This window comes from Copadichromis virginalis, linkage group LG19 (assembly GCF_057382275.1).
Source record: "Copadichromis virginalis isolate Kocher_CV1m ecotype Utaka linkage group LG19, C_Virginalis_male_GT1.1, whole genome shotgun sequence".
In the NCBI taxonomy this organism is placed as follows: Eukaryota; Metazoa; Chordata; class Actinopteri; order Cichliformes; family Cichlidae; genus Copadichromis; species Copadichromis virginalis.
This window is the reverse complement of record NC_140636.1, coordinates 26,768,565-26,786,809: the sequence shown is the minus strand read 5'-3', so window position 1 is coordinate 26,786,809 and position 18,245 is coordinate 26,768,565. Positions and strand designations below refer to the sequence as shown.

Sequence of the window (18,245 nt, the reverse complement as noted above, 5' to 3'; positions counted from 1 at the left end):
GCTACCAGAATATTGTCCTATAGTGTTTGGAAATATACACAGCTCCTACATGAATCGTAATTATCTTTTGTCTTTGTTATACACACTTAAACATTAAATGTTACTGGTGGAAAACAGTAAAAGTAAAAGTAATCATTTGGTTTAAATAGCTCTAAACCTAAAATAATCTTTTGCTGTAGTTATAGGTTATAGGGTAGAACTGGACAACCAGAGGAATACATTTTCATCCATTCTTTCCTTGTTCCCTGAACTTCGTCGTCCCACACACACACTTTTCTCTCAGACTTCCTCTGTTCACTCACTCTGCTATGAACCCACGTAGTGTTATTATTACTTATTTATTTTCTACAAATCACACAGAATCACTCAAATCCACTACCCACAACGTTCACACACTTAGAATCACCCAAAACATGCTTGTGATAGACTATTTTCGTCAAACCTGCTGTTTAGAATCAGAAAGAGGAAGTAGACCGCACCCTGTTAAGTGCATATACGACCTCAAACTGAAAGAAAAACAATTAAAACCTCTAATAAATTTTCACATTACACACCAGCAGGTTCAGCGATGTTCACAACAATATATTTATAGAATCACCAAAGATTAAAGGATTTCACAACATGCACACTTTCATTTCAACACACTCTCAGCATGCTTTCAGCCTTTAAATCACTGTTAAATTGCAAAGTTCTTTGAAATGCCAAAAATACTTATTTTATATTACAAAGACATCTTATAATTTTACAACAAACATACGGATCCCTGACATACTCAACACAAGAACCAAACCAATTTTGACAAATTTAACAAGCGTCCAACGCTAGGTCCAACCTTTTTGTGATCAATTAACCAGTATCAGTTCCAAACTGTGCCTGGCCCAATTTCTAAACACCCTATTTGAATTTTTAAAAGCGTCCAATGCTCGAGGTCCAACCTCTGCTGCCCAAAAAAGTGCAGATACCGTTCTAAACAGCAAAGTGATCCAATCACTGGCTATTTTAAACCAAGGCCCCAAGTCTTGGCAGGTGCCACCTGGAGTAATCCTCCTAGAGGGTCTTTTTACACGTCTGTAAAAAGCGGGAGGTCTCCACCTCTGAGCTTGTGCACGTCTTAGAAGTCCCAGACTTCCGTTCTACAGTAATTTTATTATACTTTGAAACAACAACCAAAAGTCCACCAGAACTATTTGACCGATGCAGGTCCAACCTTATGATCAATAGGGACTCAAACCCATAAAAATTTATTAATTTAAATGTATTAATTTCCAGAGCTATCACTGACTCCACACACCAAGTTTTACCACGATCAGACCAAAATTCAAATTTGGGCCCACGTGGATTTTGGCATTGCAATGTCTGATTGGTTGAAGTGACGTGAACGTGGCATCATTACTTTGATTCTATTGGCTAAAACGATTAAAAAGAGGTGTCAATCATGCAAATTAGGGCTGAACGATATATCGCATTTGCGATAATATCGCGACATGATCAAGTGCAATTTTCTAACCGCAAAGGCTGCGATTATACTCTGGACATGTCCAAATTCATGGGCTGCATCCTCCTGAGGCCGCATTTGTAGACCGATTACGTCACAGCGACGCGCCGAAGGCTGTCCAAATTACTACCATATCCCAGAATTCATAGCGCGGCCCAGCCAAACTCCAGTTTCCAACAATGGCGGCCGCTACTAAGTTTTAAAATTACTCATACTAATCTTTCTGGGTCACAAAATAAACTTTTAAAATATTTTCAGGCGAGAAAGTAGTTGTGTAAACATCAAATATCTGCTCGGTTTATCAAGATATCCCATATTTGCAAAAGTGCTTCGACGTTTTCAGAGGCGTCTGCTACCCACCAGCTCGACAGCTAGCCGGGAGCTCGAGGGTTACTGATGCGGCCGAGAACGGCACAACTCCCGGCACATCATTTTCAGATCACCGCGGAGTTTCGCTGCTCGGGTTAAACGTAATATATAAGTCACTTAGACAACCTAAAAATGTTATTGTTGGGCTTTTTTCAGTGTTTTGTTTGTTCGTGAGTAAATCGGTTTGGCTGAGATTAAAGTTATTAGATTAGATAAAATAAAACTTTATTAATCCCCCGGTGGGTTCCTCCTTGGTTTTCACACAGCTGACTAAACGTCAAACAGAAAACTTATTAAACAGAAGTATGAGACAGTCGAGAATTTACGCCAGTGTCTGGTTATATTTTAGATAGCAAGAAGCAGACGGCCGAGTTTAATAAACTCCACCGAGACAGCGGTGACGCTAATCAGAACTAGCCTTCTGATTCAGAAGGCTAGACCGTCCAATTTCACGCCTTTAAATTTTAAAGGCGTGTTTGTGTGTGTGTTTATACAATTGCTATTATGTTTGCACTTTATGTGTAATGTTACTGACTGCAGAGATCAGTAAGATGTGTGTATTTTTTATTTATTAGTTTTATTTATTTAATATTATTTTTTAATTGAATGACTGTCTAGTAGTTCACAGATGTCGAAAAACTGAGTGTGGTAAAGCCACTGATTTTGTTTATGTATATTTCTGCAATCTGCACATTGTACTGACTTTCATTTTAATGTTTACACCAGGGTTCCTTGTCAGCACTTTATGCTCAGATGTTTGTAAGCTAAAAATAAACTATTGTGTATGTTCAAATATACTGTTGTGATTGAAGAAGTTAAATAAAAATGTCAGTCATCAATTCATGCATCACCTCATGTCATCATAACAGAGGTCTGTCTTCCAGGAAAGAACAGTTTAAAATTAATGTAATATAGTATTGGCCATACTATATGATGTATTGCTTGTCTTTGTTTAATAATACAGAAGACAAAGACCTTAAAAAATAATCGCATATCGCATCGCAATCGCAATATTGGGGCAAAAAATCGCAATTAGATTATTTTCCATAATCGTTCAGCCCTGATGCAAATTGACCAAAAGAAACCAAAGTTACAGCCCTCGGAGTTTAAAGGGCCAGAGACCAATTAAACGCTTCATGCGCACTGCAGAAAAGGGCCATTACCATGTAAATGTGTGGTTAATTCTTCAAAAATGTATTTTTTTAAAAAGAGCATTTTTAGGCCTGTTAATAAAATGTATTAATTTTTGCTCTTTAATACCTAAAAAATTCATGGTGTCCAATTATGTGCCAAAATTGGACATTTTTGTACAACATCTGGATATTCATGTATTGACAGGGCTGTAATTTTTCACTGTTTCACTTTAGAAACAGTAGAAACAAATCTTTGCACAGATGATGTTTATATGTTGGTTACTGAAATCCTGGAACCAAATGTGATCTGAGGCATATTTTTAAAAGGTTTATATGCTAAAAATTAAAAAAAATATTAGGCGAGGATAAAATATACATTTTCTATGTTCCAGTCTCAGTAACTTTGACACAGTAATATCTGCTTCAATATTTACACCTCTGATGAAATCTCACAAGTGTTAGCTTTATTTTGATACCAAGATTGTATGGACAGAGTTTGTAATTGCAGAGAAATAATCAATTAAATTTGGGCATTACATTTTCGAGCAGGAAGCTCAGAAACCCCCTTGGGGCTTAAGAGGTTAAAAATATATATTTAAATCCCAACAGTTGTTTCAAGATGGGCATGATAAACTCACTCATCAGGAAGGTATTTTTGGTTAGCAGCAATGTATGACACTACCTGGCATCAAAACCTTGGAGAAAAGACGGGGACACTAAGCTGTAGAACTTTTTTTTTTTTAAATAATTAATCCATCGGCATAAAAACTGTTTGCTTCACGAGGTACAACAACTTATTTCCTTCCCCCTCACATTTCATGATTTGGTTTGGTCCACGAGCTGACACTGAGCCCTCTGCGAGAGGTAGGTGGAAATTAATTCAACTCATAGTGAAAGAAACTGCTCGATTTTCCTAGTATTAGTTAGCTTACTTCATTTCTAACAGAAGATTATGTGTTTGTATTTTTTTAAGCCAATTTGTAATTTGTCCATGTACACCCTGTACATATGAACACTAAATAACCGATCTGCCGACCTGGGGCCCGTTCTTCGTACGTCGCTTACTACATCCAAGATCAAATGACACATCCAAGATCAAATCATCGCGCTAACCGTGAGCTCGCTAATCCGGTTCCCCGAACACACCTGCTGTTGACGATTACTACAGCTGGACGCAGGAATGTGACATCACTGGGTGTCGTAAAAGGGGCTACGCATCGATAGTAGAAACATTGATCGGCAACCCGCTGATTGGTCGGCGAAAATGTCCAAGGGGCGTGCTCGGTATTTTCCGGCAGCAGAGCAAGAACTCATGAGTGAGGGATTTCAGGAGTTTCAGAGTTTAATTAAAACGCAAGAGAACACTGCAAAGGCTGCAGAAGCAAGGAGAGAGGGCTGGCAGAAAGTTGCTGACAAATCAAACTCGTAGGTAATTTAATAATAATAATAATAATGGATTGGGTTTATATAGCGCTTTCCAAGGCACCCAAAGCGCTTTACGATACCACTATTCATTCACTCCCACATTCACACACTGGTGGAGGCAGCTACGGTTGTAGCCAGGCTGCCATATCGCGCCATCGGCCCCTCTGGCCAACACCAGTAGGCGGTAGGGTAGATCTATCATATGACACTATATTGTCCAATATCATATGGCATTATATTATATTATAATATGTTATATTATATCCCCTTTCACATTAGAGCCACAACAGGACCCACAAGAACATGGGAACAAGTAAAAGTGGAATACAGGAGTATTCTACAGAATGGTAATATTTATCTCTTAGATTGCTTTGCGTCTCTTGGCAAGGTAATACTGGCCTGTAATACTCTGTTAGTTTGTTCATAACAGCAACCAAGAAAAGGGCAGAGGAAAAAAAGACAGGTGGTGGTCCTGCACCCCCTCGTCAACAAGTTGGTTAAGTAAATAATACCCTCACGGGAAAATCGATATCTCTCTATGAGCACACTGTCGCGCTGAGCTAAAGGATCCTGTCTGTCCCGCAATATACGCTGAATTCTGAGGACTCTCCTTATCAATCTTGCACCTTCCGCAATGGGTTGGTCGCGTATACGGACAGGACATGGCTGCGACAGGCTTCCCAAATCCACCTTCGCTTTTATAGCCGTGGTCTCTCATCTTGATTACACGAAGTAATTTACAATTACTACTCTGAAATATGAATTACATCTGTAATAATCACATACATGTAATAGAATGTTAATAGTACATTTCCCTTTTTTAGGAAATGACCTGTATGTATCTGTGTGACATCAATAAAAGGATCAAGTGCTGCATTATCTTTAGTTACATTGATAATATTTATTTATGGTGAAACAGTGGAAAAATATCGCTGTTGCTTTCGTATAAATGAAGCGGACATACCTGCGTGGCCGCGATCTAATCCTGTTTACATAAAGTAAACCTGCTCCCGAGCAGGTTTACGCTTACGGCTCTGTTGCTATGACAGCAAGTCCCGGATGAGCTTCGGGGAACCGACTGATCCAGGATCACGCGAAATCGTCAACAATCTAATCCGGCTAACCTACTTAGCGAGGTACGAAGAACGGGCCCCTGGTGCTTCTTCCTCAGGCTTAGCTGTCCGACTCTCCAGTGTGTGTGTGAATGGGTGGATTACTGAATATGTAAAGAGCTTTGGGGTTCTTAGGGACTGGTAAAGCGCTATACAAATACAGGCCATTTACCATTTTTAGTTAACATACTTGTTTTGATTTAGCCATATCAAATATGTATTATGTAATAGGCAAGCATGTACTATCCTGGATTTGTTTATGTTTTGCACTTTTACAGATAACATAACATCTTGGTTTAAATCAATTCTGACAAGTTTAAGTTACTGGTTAATCTGAGGTCACAGGAAGAGACCAGGTGAACAAGGGGGAGAATCCTAATTTAACAAAGTTGATTTTAGAGTGTTTATGAAGAAATGAATGTATCGTTGTAATATGTATTGATTACACAGCATAGCTTTTATTGCTTAGAAGGAGTAGCAGTATAGAATTGAGTAGGGAAATGTTTGCCTTACCTACCTAATGGAATAGTCCAGGGGTGAGATTGTTTGGTTAAGTGGACTATTTAAGCAGACGAATGCAGGTGTTTGAGGAGAAAGGAGCAGGTCAGTGTAGCTGAATGCATGTGAGCTTATTTGCTGTTGATTTAAGTTCAGTTATGTTTATTTGAACAGAGTTAACTATGGAGTTGAGTTTCTTATTTCTTTTTGTCAATATTGTTTGGTCACAAAAATGGTAAATAAATCGCTCACTACACTGGACAGGATCTGTCTCCTGCCCTTCTTTAGCCACTTAGGTCAAGTTCTACCACAGGGTCCCTTGATTTTGTAAAGGAGCGTCTAGTATGGGTTGTCTACAGAAAACTGAAGGGGGATTCAAAATGGAAGTTAAAGTGAATCTTATTGATATTTTGTGCTGCAAAAGAACTCAATAAGTCAAACAATATCAGGTCATATTCCATTTTCTTAAACTAACTTGTTTAATAGGATTTACGTTTTTTCTTTCTTTCTTCAAGGACACTCTTTAGCTCTATAATGTTGTGGTTTACATGTTTTGTAAAAAAGTTAACTTTTGTGTAAAAATCTGCCAAATCAATTATATGGTGAACTTGCAAATAAAGAAATGGGTATCTTGATGCATGCTCAATCATCCAGGTAAGTATATCCCAAAAGGTTGATTCTGTTGATCTGGACGTAGTGCTTTCAGTGGGAGAATCGTCACTCATCCAAGTGACTTCTTTAGTCTCAGCTGACTGCAGGTTTCCCCAACCTTATAAACAGTACATTTGCACAATGACTGAAACTAGTCCACTGAATGAACAATAAGCTGTGAGGTCAGTTCCTTGATCATTAATATGCAAATTGTCATGACCATTGATCAACTAGCACTAATCAAAGCCCATTGATTAATGACCATTCAGTGGGCTGTGCTGGTCAAATGAGTGCCAGTGATACATTGGGCAATAATTTTTACCATCTGGTTTAGTGTTATTTAACCATCTGTGGTAAAATTGTTGTACTACACTGGTATGCCGTTGGTGAGAATGCTCTCAATAGTACAGTGGTTGACATTGACTAGTATCCTGGGACACAGGTGAGCTTTCTAAAGGCCTTTTTTAATGGGAGAACAATCAGGCAGAATTCAGTTATTACATAAAATGAGCCTGGAGTTTGGGTCTTACATCTATCAAGAATATTTCAGTAAAGACACCTGTAGAGGTTAAGCCTACGCTTGAAGCCACTGAGGTGTTTGTTATCACTTCCTGTTCCTGCTCAAACACAGTGGTGTTTCTGAGTAGCTTATTTGCTTAGCAAATTAAAAACTTTTAAATACATTCTTTTTTCATAGTACAATCTTCTCGTGCTTCATCCGAAGCACACTTTCTGTTATGCTGCAATAGGCTTCCGGGGATTCCCATAATGCATTGAGTTTTTCCTTTCCAGTCACCTTTCTCACTCACTATGTGTTAACAGACCTCTCTGCATTGAATCATATCTGTTATTAATCTCTGTCTCTCTTCCACAGCATGTCTTTATCCTGTTTTCCTTCTCTCACCCCAACCCGTCGCAGCAGATGGCCCCGCCCCTCCCTGAGCCTGGTTCTGCCAGAGGTTTCTTCCTGTTAAAAGGGAGTTTTTCCTTCCCACTGTCGCCAAAGTGCTTGATCATAGGGGGTCATATGATTGTTGGGCTTTTCTCTGCATCTACTGTACAATATAAAGCGCCTTGAGGCGACTTTTGTTGTGATTTGGCGCTATATAAATAAAATTGAATTGAATTGAATTAACGGGGGTGACGCGATTTCACTGGTATGCATGAATTAATTAAACAGTCCAATAACTCCAGCAGTACTTATCTAGTCCTTTTGGTCTTTATTCCAACATCATTTTAACATAACAGCGCAGTGGTCACAAACTGTGTGCCTTCTTACGATTAACAACACACCTGATGCTGATTACGTGCATCTACCTTAAATACCTTTACATGAACCAACCATACGAAAACAAAAAAATGTGACCTTTAGCGGCAACATAAGGTATTAACCCAAAAATGGCTCCTACAACATCAAAGTGGCTACTTAAATGAAATATAAAGTTTGAAAACAGGTTTGTTGATGTTCCACAAACATCGCAGCAAGAAAATTTCTAAGGAATTTTTACATTTCTCTTTGTAATTGTGATTCTACACCTTCTCCTCAGGTTGGAAATTAGCTTCATCTGCGCTGGCTGGATGGATGCAGCAAAATCTCTCAAAAAGAAGCTGGCTCTCCCCTTGATTGTTGCATTAATCTTCATTCTTCTATTCAATGTGAATATGCCAAACAACAACAACAAATCCATCCCAAAACCATCTGGGCCTGCGGGTGTTTGCTCCTTGGGAGTATCTGAGCAGACCATCACCCCGCTCAAAAATACCAAGCACTTACTGGTGTCAGCATACGTGGACCAGAGAGTGAAGGATTTGGATATACGCATCATTGGCATATTTAAGAGAGACTCCATACAGCCCCTTCACTGCGTTTTTTGCTGCACAAATGTTTTAAGTAAAACCACTCCAGCAACAATTTTACAACATTCTGATCACTTTGGTTTTCCCTTCGCCACTACGGACGTCATGTGTCAGATTCCTCAGAACTGCAAAGCTACACGTGTCACTCTCTTGACTACACCAGACAAAGAAAGTGCATCTGACTCTACCTGGCTTCCTATAAGAAACCAAAAGAGCGACAGGCAAAAGGAAGAAAACATGAAGTTTGATTTCACAGTCTGCATCTCTAATCTGTTTGGCGACTACAACAATGTGCTTCAGTTTGCAGAGACTCTGGAAATGTACAGGTGAGTACAGTAACAGCACTACAAGCTACAGAGTGAAACCTATGCAGCAAAACCTCTGTGTAACGGTTGCTCCTGGATTTCTTCAGTGGTGTTTCTACTTCTGTATTCAAGAGCGGAGGATAACGTTGGCTTGACTTCAGAGTCTTTGACATTCTCACCAAAGTGAATATTTCCAGTATTAGAAGTTTTGAAATGTAGCAGGTGCTGATAGATATTTAAATGTGCATCTGCACATGTAAGTGTGGAGCATAGACTGTATAAAAACGATGGAGTTTTCCCCACCCATGTTTTTTTTTTCTTTTTCTTTTTGTGCTGCCAGCATTAATCTCGTTAAAATGACGTTAACGCCATACCCACATTAATGGGGCAAATCTCCATTAGCCAGTTAACGTGGCTCACCCCGTGCGTGGGGCTGCATGGTGTCAACGTGTTAGCGTGGTTAGCTTGTTAACACGTTAGCGCTGTCCAGGCTCTCCTGACTAATGGAGATTTGCCCCATTAATGTGGGTATGGCGTTAACGTCATTTTAACGAGATTAACGCTGACAGCACAACTTTCTTTATTTTTGTTTTCGGGTTTTTTTGTTTGTCTTTTTTATCCAAATGGGGCCACATTTGACTGAGGCCACACAAAACATCCTAACCCCTAAATCTACCAGTATCTAAACCATCCATAAAGGAGGGTTTAGATACTGTATCATGTATCAGGATATAGACTTCCTTATAATGTTGTGTAAATGTTTTCCTTTCGAAGCTGGCCCCTAAACCTAACTGGCTTTTCTGTGGCTTTAAAGTCAAATGTCGTCTCAAACAAAAAATCTCTGCATTTCCAGTTATTTGTTATATGTATACTTCTTAACTCCTCTGTGTAATATGAATGCATTTTTGTAAGCTAAATGCAATAAATAACAAAGGCATGAGCAAACTAATGAAATATATAAATGTAAGCCTTTAAACCTGTTACTTTGTCCCAGGTTGCTGGGTGTGAACAGAGTGGTGATCTATAACACCAGCTGTGGTCCAGAGCTCGACCGCCTGTTGCAGAATTATAGCCAGGAGGGCTTTGTGGAAATGGTTCCTTGGCCCATTGACAAGCATCTGAATCCATCTCGTGGCTGGCTTCACTCAGAGCACGGAGGAGACGTGCACTACTTTGGCCAGCTGACCACACTTAATGAGTGCATTTACAGATCAATGGAGCGTTCCCGCTACGTCCTGTTAAATGACATTGATGAGATTATAATGCCATACCAGCACAAAGATCTGATGTCTTTGATGAACACGCTCCAAAATCAGAATCCAAATGTAACATTTTTTTCTAAGCATTTCTAAATTTATTTTCAAATTTCCTTCCTGCACCTGTCAAACCTAAACTGTTCTTCTACAGACAGGAGTATTTCTCATTGAGAACCATACCTATCCCAAGAAGACCTTTAATCAAAATAAATGGGGACCCCTGCCTCAATGGAATGGGGTGCCAGGCTTTGATATTATGGTGCATATCTACAGAGAGGAGCCTAACAGAAATATTTACCATCCACACAAGTTAATAGTTCAGCCAAGGTGGGTTATAATGGGACAAATGGTTGAGTGTTCGGCACTAGCATTCATTTAACCCTGAGGCATTGTGTGATTGTCCATGTATTTATGCACCTACAGAGCAGTGCAGCAGACCTCAGTGCATGATGTGCTTATGATGTCTGCAACAAAGTTCAAGGTTCCACCAGACGTCTGTCGGATCATTCACTCGCCAATCAGGACTCCGACCGATCCACCACTTGATCGGCTTCATGTGGACACCCGACTGTGGGACTTTAAAGACAAACTGCTCCCCAATGTGATCAAGGTGCTGCGGAGAGCAGAACTGCTGAGATCAGAGACGCAAAACTGATAGATGATGGACAGAAACGCAAATACTGAAGTTTTAGGAGAAAAAAGCTGGTCAACAAAACACAGGCTGACCTACAGGGGTGGCATGTGCCAGCCTGAAATAATGTCTTTCCATCCCAAGTCCACTCTATTTTTGCTTATCACAATGCTGCATATTAAAATTAGCCATCATTAACACTCTGAGTCTGGCTACAAGTAACATTAAATATAAGTTCTAAAACTGAATGTATTGCATAGCATTACCTCCCTGCATCACTAAAAAAAATGTTTCAGCCCATAAAGCAAACGGTTTTATTTCTTGTTGTCAGTAGCGACCAATGCTTATGATTGTGCCAGAGCACACAATCATAAGCATTTCAACACATTGGCTATTTTCCGATTTCAACACAGGTGGTTGATTGCTCCACTCTAGAACTGGAATGAAGGCGAGTGTTATTAACCCTCTGGGTTGACGGACAGCCACACCTTCAAATCACATGACCAATTTAAGCTGATATAGCTACAAGCTGCAGTCACGCATCTTCTAGCATCAGGGTCTCTATTTCGGCTTGTGTTGAAAGTCCAGACTTCAAACTATATGTCAGTTTTTATATTTTATTGATAAGCCACAATGACCGGAGTTATGATAAGAAAAAAAATTAATTAAATTTAAAAAAAAAAAGATGCGATGGATGGATGGATGGATGGAAAAAAGAATACTATCGTCACGTTTTGTGTGAAAAGAAACGGTAAAAATGGCATTTGGACAGCGCAAATAAGGGAAAAAATGCCACCCTTTCCTATTGGTGGAATAGTGTACCATGTCCACCAATAAAAATGATATGACAACACGTGGGATTTGGTGATTTAGGAACAGGGAAAATTTGGGGGAGTGGTGTGGCTAAAGAGAGAGCGATATCGACTAATTTTAGTTTTTAGTTTTAGTTTTTAGTATTCGTGGTGGTTGCAATTTTAGGTAAATGGTTGTATTAACTTAATTGTTTCCAAAGTTTGTACACAGGTTTTTAAAATTTACACTTTATATTTGCATTTCAGGTTATGAAAATAATTCACTAAACGTGTTTGTGGTTTTTACAGTAAACTTTTTCCGTACTCAGTTTTTATCAGGGTTTTGTGTGTGTGTGTGATTTCAGATATTTTATAGATATATGTTTTATATCTATTTTAACCACATATAATCAGTGTTGGGAAGGTTACTTTTAAAATGTATTCCATTACAGAATACAGAATACATGCCCCCCAAAATGTAATCTGTAACGTATTCGGTTATGACAAAAACGTATTCTGAATACTTTGGATTACTTAATATTTTTTTACAACAACGTGAATGTACTATTGCTGTGTGATTTATTACTATTACTGAAGGTCCGCGACTCCGAACTGTAGTAAAGGGACCTCTGACTAATACGGCGGGGTCCCTGTCGGCTCGTAGCCGAAAAATAGCTTTACTTTGTTGTGTGGGTCAACTTTTCTTGTGAGACACAGAGAGAGGCGTTGAAAGGCTGCTCCAACGGAACTTATTGTTTTCGGAGGAAAACACGAACACGGCAACCCGTTCTCACTCCCGACGCGTAAAATAATTTTTTGTGCAAATCCACTTCCACATTTGTGTGTTTTTCTCTGGCCAGATAGAGCGTTCTGCACCATTACCACACTGTGTTTATGGGCTGAAAGAGAAAGACTTTCCTGTCCTTTTTGCTAAAACTGACTCTGAGGTACGATTCCACAAACTCTGCAACCCGTTCTCACTCCCGACGCGTAAAATAATGACGATTTGTCATGTCCCTTAACTTCTCATGCTGACGCCTAAGGTACCCTTCCACGTTTTTATGTGAAGCTGTGGGTTGTCAATTCATTCCAATATGAACCCGCTCGCGGCAATCAGAGACGCTTCGAGCAGAGGCTCCAGCCATCCATTTACTCCAATAATAACCCCGTCACGGCGAAACATGACGCCGTGAAGCACAATCTAACTGGAGAACCGGGGACCCTCTCCGCGAACGGGTTTTTCTCCCTAATTTAATGCTTTCTTTTAATGACATCGTTAACATTTCTCAACAAAAACACGTGAAAGTATCACTGATAATTCAACAATAAAATCGCTTCATGTTGTGGCCATCACACAGTGTTTTCCAAACTGATTCACGATCTGAAAGTGCGCAGATTTAACGTACGTAATCCTTTGTTAGGTTTATTATTTTCATTTCACACGTAAAACACATTTATAGATTCATACACCACTCCTGTTAGTGTTGGATGCGCTCGGCTCCAACCAATCAGACCAATTTATGCAGACGCACTAATCCCGTAACTGCACACTACCCATAATCCTCAACCGCCGTCGCTATGGAAATGAAGATAACAACAGCTTGGTGCTACCCGTTATTCCTTTATTTACTCTAAAATAATAACCAGCGATAATACGAAATTAAACTGGCCCAGTGTTTAATTATGTAATTAAAAATTGCAAATTTTAGTATTTTATTTTTTACAAATTGCAATATTTATCTACAGCGCGCCTTTAGCGACACGTCAACAGATCTTAAGCAAGGCGATTGGATGGTTTTTACTGCAATGCATCTTGGGAGTCGTAGTAAATGTATCTTTCAACTCACGGTCCTGCATAGGGCTGGGTATCGTCACTGATTTCTAGAATCGATTCAATTCCGATTCACAAGGTCCCGAATCGATTCGATCCACGATTCGATTTAATTCGATTCGATTCAATTTAAATCTGGGAAATTTTGACAGTCAGAAATATAATTCAGATCAGTACATTTACATATTTTTGTATCTATAAAAAGGAAGCTGACACTCGCAAGACTTTATCCAAGCTGTGAGCATCACAGCAGATGCCTTTGTGTCAAAGTAGCTGAAGATAAAACACAGAAAAACATGTAGGTGATTTTCCTGGCCTGGGATTTTATAAAAATATTCTGCAGTACATCAAAAACGAAAGAAAACCATTAATTAATGAACATTACCTCTGACGTTACAGCGGTTTTATTAGAGACACGGCTAAGCATTTTGCATTTTGAATAATTTTAAAAAGTTTAAATTTGTTCAGTATTGAACAGCAGAAATGAGGTTTTCTTTTCGGAAGAATGTAAAAGGGAAAAAAACAGCGGCCGACAGCGCTGTAAGCAACAGTAGACTTGTGCGTAACAAGCAAGCGAATAATGAAGAAAGCGAAACTGTTCGAGAGAGAGAGAGGGAGAGGGAGAGAGGGAGAGAGAGAGAGCTGCGCATCGCAATGGAAGCAAAACAGTAAAAGAGTGAATTCATGACGATGTTTATGTGAAGCGTTTGGATCTTCTTTTGCTGCTGGTTCGGTCAATATTGTTTGGAGAGAGATCAAACTAACAGCCTTAGAATCAGCGCATAAAGGGCGTGAACACAAAGCGCGGACCCGGATCAGCGAGCTGTCGGCTTTCACTTTCAGCCCCGACTGTGAGAAAGGCGACATCTAACTGATTCTGATCCGCGGGTCACGCCCTGTGTTTAAGTCTGTGAAGAATCCCTGTACCTGCTCTCATTTACTGTTTGGTGGTTCTTGAAATTTTGTGAGATGTCACCAGAGATTCTGGCATTTCGGACAAAATAAATTTATATTAAAAAATCGATTCAGGATTTTAATGAATCGATTTTACGTTATCCAAGCCAGAATCGATTTTAATCGATGAATCGATTATAAAAACCCACCCCTAGTCCTGCAGCGAAGTTTTCGACTGGACACGAGGCAGATCCTAGCTAAGTAAGTTGTGATAAACTGTGGGTAATTTGCATGTTCACTGAAATATTAATTTCAGTGATATTAAACTGATATTAAACTTGAAATGTTTTCACAGAGCAGTCTGTGTACCAAGAGAACTACTTCTGCAAAAGTTTATTTAATTTTTTTTTGTGATGTATTCTCATGTGCAAGACACTTGCTTGGCCACCCAGCTAATGTTAGTACTGCTCTATTTTAGCAATGTATCTTTTCTGTAATCAATTCAGGTTTTTTTTAACCCTATTCACGTAATTAACTCAATATTAACGACTTTAATCTCGTAATTGATTTTTTTTTCTAAATATGGTGTAATACTGCCTCGTAATATAAGTTATTTCTTTGGTCATAAATTATTTTTGTAATCGTTTCTCCAAAACAGACCTGAAATAATCCCTACATGTTCCATTTTCATTTGCAGAAATGACAAAGCCAAAAACCAAACCATGCCCTTCCTGTCAGGCCCCAAACACCTGCAACAGGAAGACATGCAGTGGATGCCTGGGCAGCCTGAACCTAAAGGAGGGATTGAAAAAAAAAACAAGAACAGTTTAAAAACAGTAACTGGGCTGCCTCTGTTAAAAAAAACAGAAATGCGAGCAGGGTGGTTAATTCAGCCCAGTTGTCAGTAAGTTTAAAAGTTCTGATCTAATAAGTGGTTGGTCTGGTAGACAATTCTTTATTAATCACAGTTGTCAATGTTTTCTTGTATATCATGAAGTAAGAAACTAACAAGACATGTATATACACATAAAATATTAATTTATAAAAGAGCATAAATAAAAAAGTTATTCACATCAGAATAACATCATCACGACTTCAAGAATTTCAGCATAACGATAACCATGCATGAGAGGCGTATAAGGAGACGTATAACAACAAGATGGATTCACGGTGTGTCTGGTAGGATAATATGGAAACACAAAGTTGGCTAGGGATGGACAGTACACAATAATGACTAGTATGGGTGTGACAATCTTTCGTGAGTCATATCTCATTACTGGAGGGGGGCCCTTTCAATATGAGAGACATACCCCCCCAAAAACAAAGAGAGGAACAACAGGTGGGGAAGGTGGCTGGTACCTCTTTATTGAAGTCCTCTTATCTGTACATAGTTAAATTAAGTTGTAACTTGTTGATGAAAATGTTTTGTTTAAACAAGGGTTCAATGGAGTGCCTGTGGGGGTCTCAAAAGATAGCCGGTAGATCACAAAAGGATAATGCTCACTACACATGAAGAAATAAAGTGTATGTCCTTAAATGTTAATGGAATCTGTAACCCAGTTAAAAGAGCCAAGATTATGACTAAACTGAAAAAGGAGAAGACACAGATAACTTTCCTACAAGAAACTCATTTATCAAAAATAGAACATGAAAAACTGAGGAAATTTGGGTTCAAAAACACCTTTTACAGCTCTCATACAAACTCTAGGAAAAGAGGGGTTGCAATTCTCATAACTAACTCCCTTAAGTTTCAATCTCACAAAGAAATAAAGGATAAGGAAGGTAGATATGTCATTGTCAAGGGTGTGATTAATCAAACAATGGTCACATTGATGAATGTGTATGCCCCCCCTGAAAGTAATAAGGAATTCTTTAAATTGATTTTTGATATTCTTGTGCTTGAAGCAGAAGGTATATGCATATGTGGAGGAGATTTTAATGTGATACTAGATAGTGACTTGGACACAACCAGCCTGAAGAAAAATAAAAATTCAATTTCAAAATTAGTAAGATATACATTGGAAGACACTAACTATTTTGATGTCTGGAGAGCTTTGCATCCGTTACAGAGGAATTATAGTCATTATTCAGCAACACATTATGTATATTCAAGAATAGACTACTTCTTTATGCAAAAAGGGAATAGAGATATAATAACAGATTGTTGGATTGGAGTGGCAGATGTGTCGGACCATAGTGCTATCTACTTAAAAATCTATCTTAAAGGTAGACCAAGAAACACAATATGGAGATTAAATGTGGGGCTATTAAACAATAAATCCGTGGTAGAACAAATACAAAAAGATGTCAAAACTTATTTAGAAGAAAATGACAATGGTGAAACCGATCCAATTATTTTATGGGACTGTTTGAAGGCAGTTATACGTGGGAAACTAATCGCAATATCAAGTAACCTTAAAAGAGAAAGAATGAAGCAATATAATGAATATGTGGATGAATTGTCACAATTGGAGAATAAACACAAACGCAAGGTGGATGTCAAGATACAACAACAAATGAAAGATATTAAGAAGAAAATTAATAATTTACTCTTATATGACATGGAAGTAAAAGCAAGATATGTAAAACAGAGCTACTATGAAAAAGGCCCTAAAGCTGCACGACTATTGGCAAGACGTTTAAAAAAACAACAGGCAGAAACAACAGTCAACAAATTGTATAATTCTAAGACAGAACAAATGACACATAACCTAGAAGAGATAGAAAGTATCTTTACCGATTATTATAAGGACCTGTATCTACAAAAGGCACCTACTAACAATGGCCTAAATGATATTAAAACGTTTTTAGACTCCTTAGATCTACCCTCTATTGGAACAATACAAAATGATCGCATGACGGCACCAATAACGATAGACGAGATTCAGAAAGCGATTGGAAAATTACGAACAAACAAGGCACCAGGCAGTGATGGGTTTCCTGCCGAATGGTACAAGAAATGTGGAAAAGAATTGATACCCTTACTCCACCAGACTCTTAATTGGACTCACACTAAACATGTGATTCCCCCCTCTTGGAGGGAGGCAATTATCACGGTGCTGCCAAAACCACAAAAACAAAGAGAATACTGCCAAAATTACAGGCCTATATCAGTGTTGAATGTTGATTATAAAATCTATACTACAATCCTATCACATAGGCTCCAGTCATTTATACCAGACCTGATAGATGAGGACCAAGCAGGTTTTGTCAAAAATAGACAGGCACAAGACAATATTAGAAGGACCCTACACATCATACACCAAATACACAAAGACAAGATACCGGCTGCATTGATAAGTTTAGACGCAGAAAAAGCCTTCGATCGAGTCAGCTGGGACTTCCTGTACCTAACCATGGCAAAGTTCGGGTTCACTACGAAATCAATCCAATGTAATAAATCTCTCTATGACAAACCGACTGCAAGACTAAAAGTTAACGGCTCATTGACAAAGACATTCCAACTAGAGAGAGGAACTAGACAGGGTTGCTGTTTAAGTCCAACCTTATTTGCCTTGTATATTGAGCCATTGGCACAAATGATTAGACAAGACGCCCTAATAACAGGAATAGAAATCAATAGACAAGAGCATGTAATTAGTCTATTTGCTGATGACGTGTTGATAGCCCTCAAAAACCCCACAAACTCTTTTATGCAGCTTACAGAAATGTTAGGTAAATTTGGTACGCTTTCTGGCTACAAAGTAAATATATTTAAAACTCAAGTTCTAATGTTTAATTGTATACCAACTCAAAATCTTAAGGACTGGGAAATAAAGTGGGAGGCAAAAACCCTTAAATATTTAGGTATAAATATAACCAAAAACTATGACAAACTATATCAAAGTAACTATGGACATATAAATTTGATTTTTTGATTTTTTTTTTTTTTTTGATTTTTTTGATTTTATTGATTAGCATTCAAATTCAAATCTCAGTGAAAACAGTGAAAAAACAAACAAACAAACAGTGAAAACAGAACAAAAATCTACCATAA

At 38.5% G+C, this 18,245-nt stretch overlaps 1 protein-coding gene across 5 annotated transcripts in view; it reads left to right on the top strand.

The window, feature by feature from the left end:
• LOC146686290 (beta-1,4-galactosyltransferase galt-1-like) overlaps positions 1-11,861 on the top strand; it is a 58,940-nt gene extending 47,079 nt beyond the window's left edge. For 4 of the 5 annotated variants that reach the window (XM_085442173.1, XM_085442169.1, XM_085442171.1 and 1 more), the window contains exons 2-5: positions 8,231-8,866; positions 9,840-10,170; positions 10,253-10,428; positions 10,525-11,861. In XM_085442173.1, the coding sequence (XP_085298299.1) occupies positions 8,262-8,866; positions 9,840-10,170; positions 10,253-10,428; positions 10,525-10,756 (1,344 nt within the window). In that variant the 5' untranslated portion in view covers positions 8,231-8,261 and the 3' untranslated portion in view covers positions 10,757-11,861. Of the gene's footprint in view, positions 1-5,646; positions 8,138-8,230; positions 8,867-9,839; positions 10,171-10,252; positions 10,429-10,524 lie in introns of those variants that run through there. The other variant, XM_085442172.1, reaches the window with a different exon arrangement.
• Positions 11,862-18,245: the final 6,384 nt, after the last annotated feature.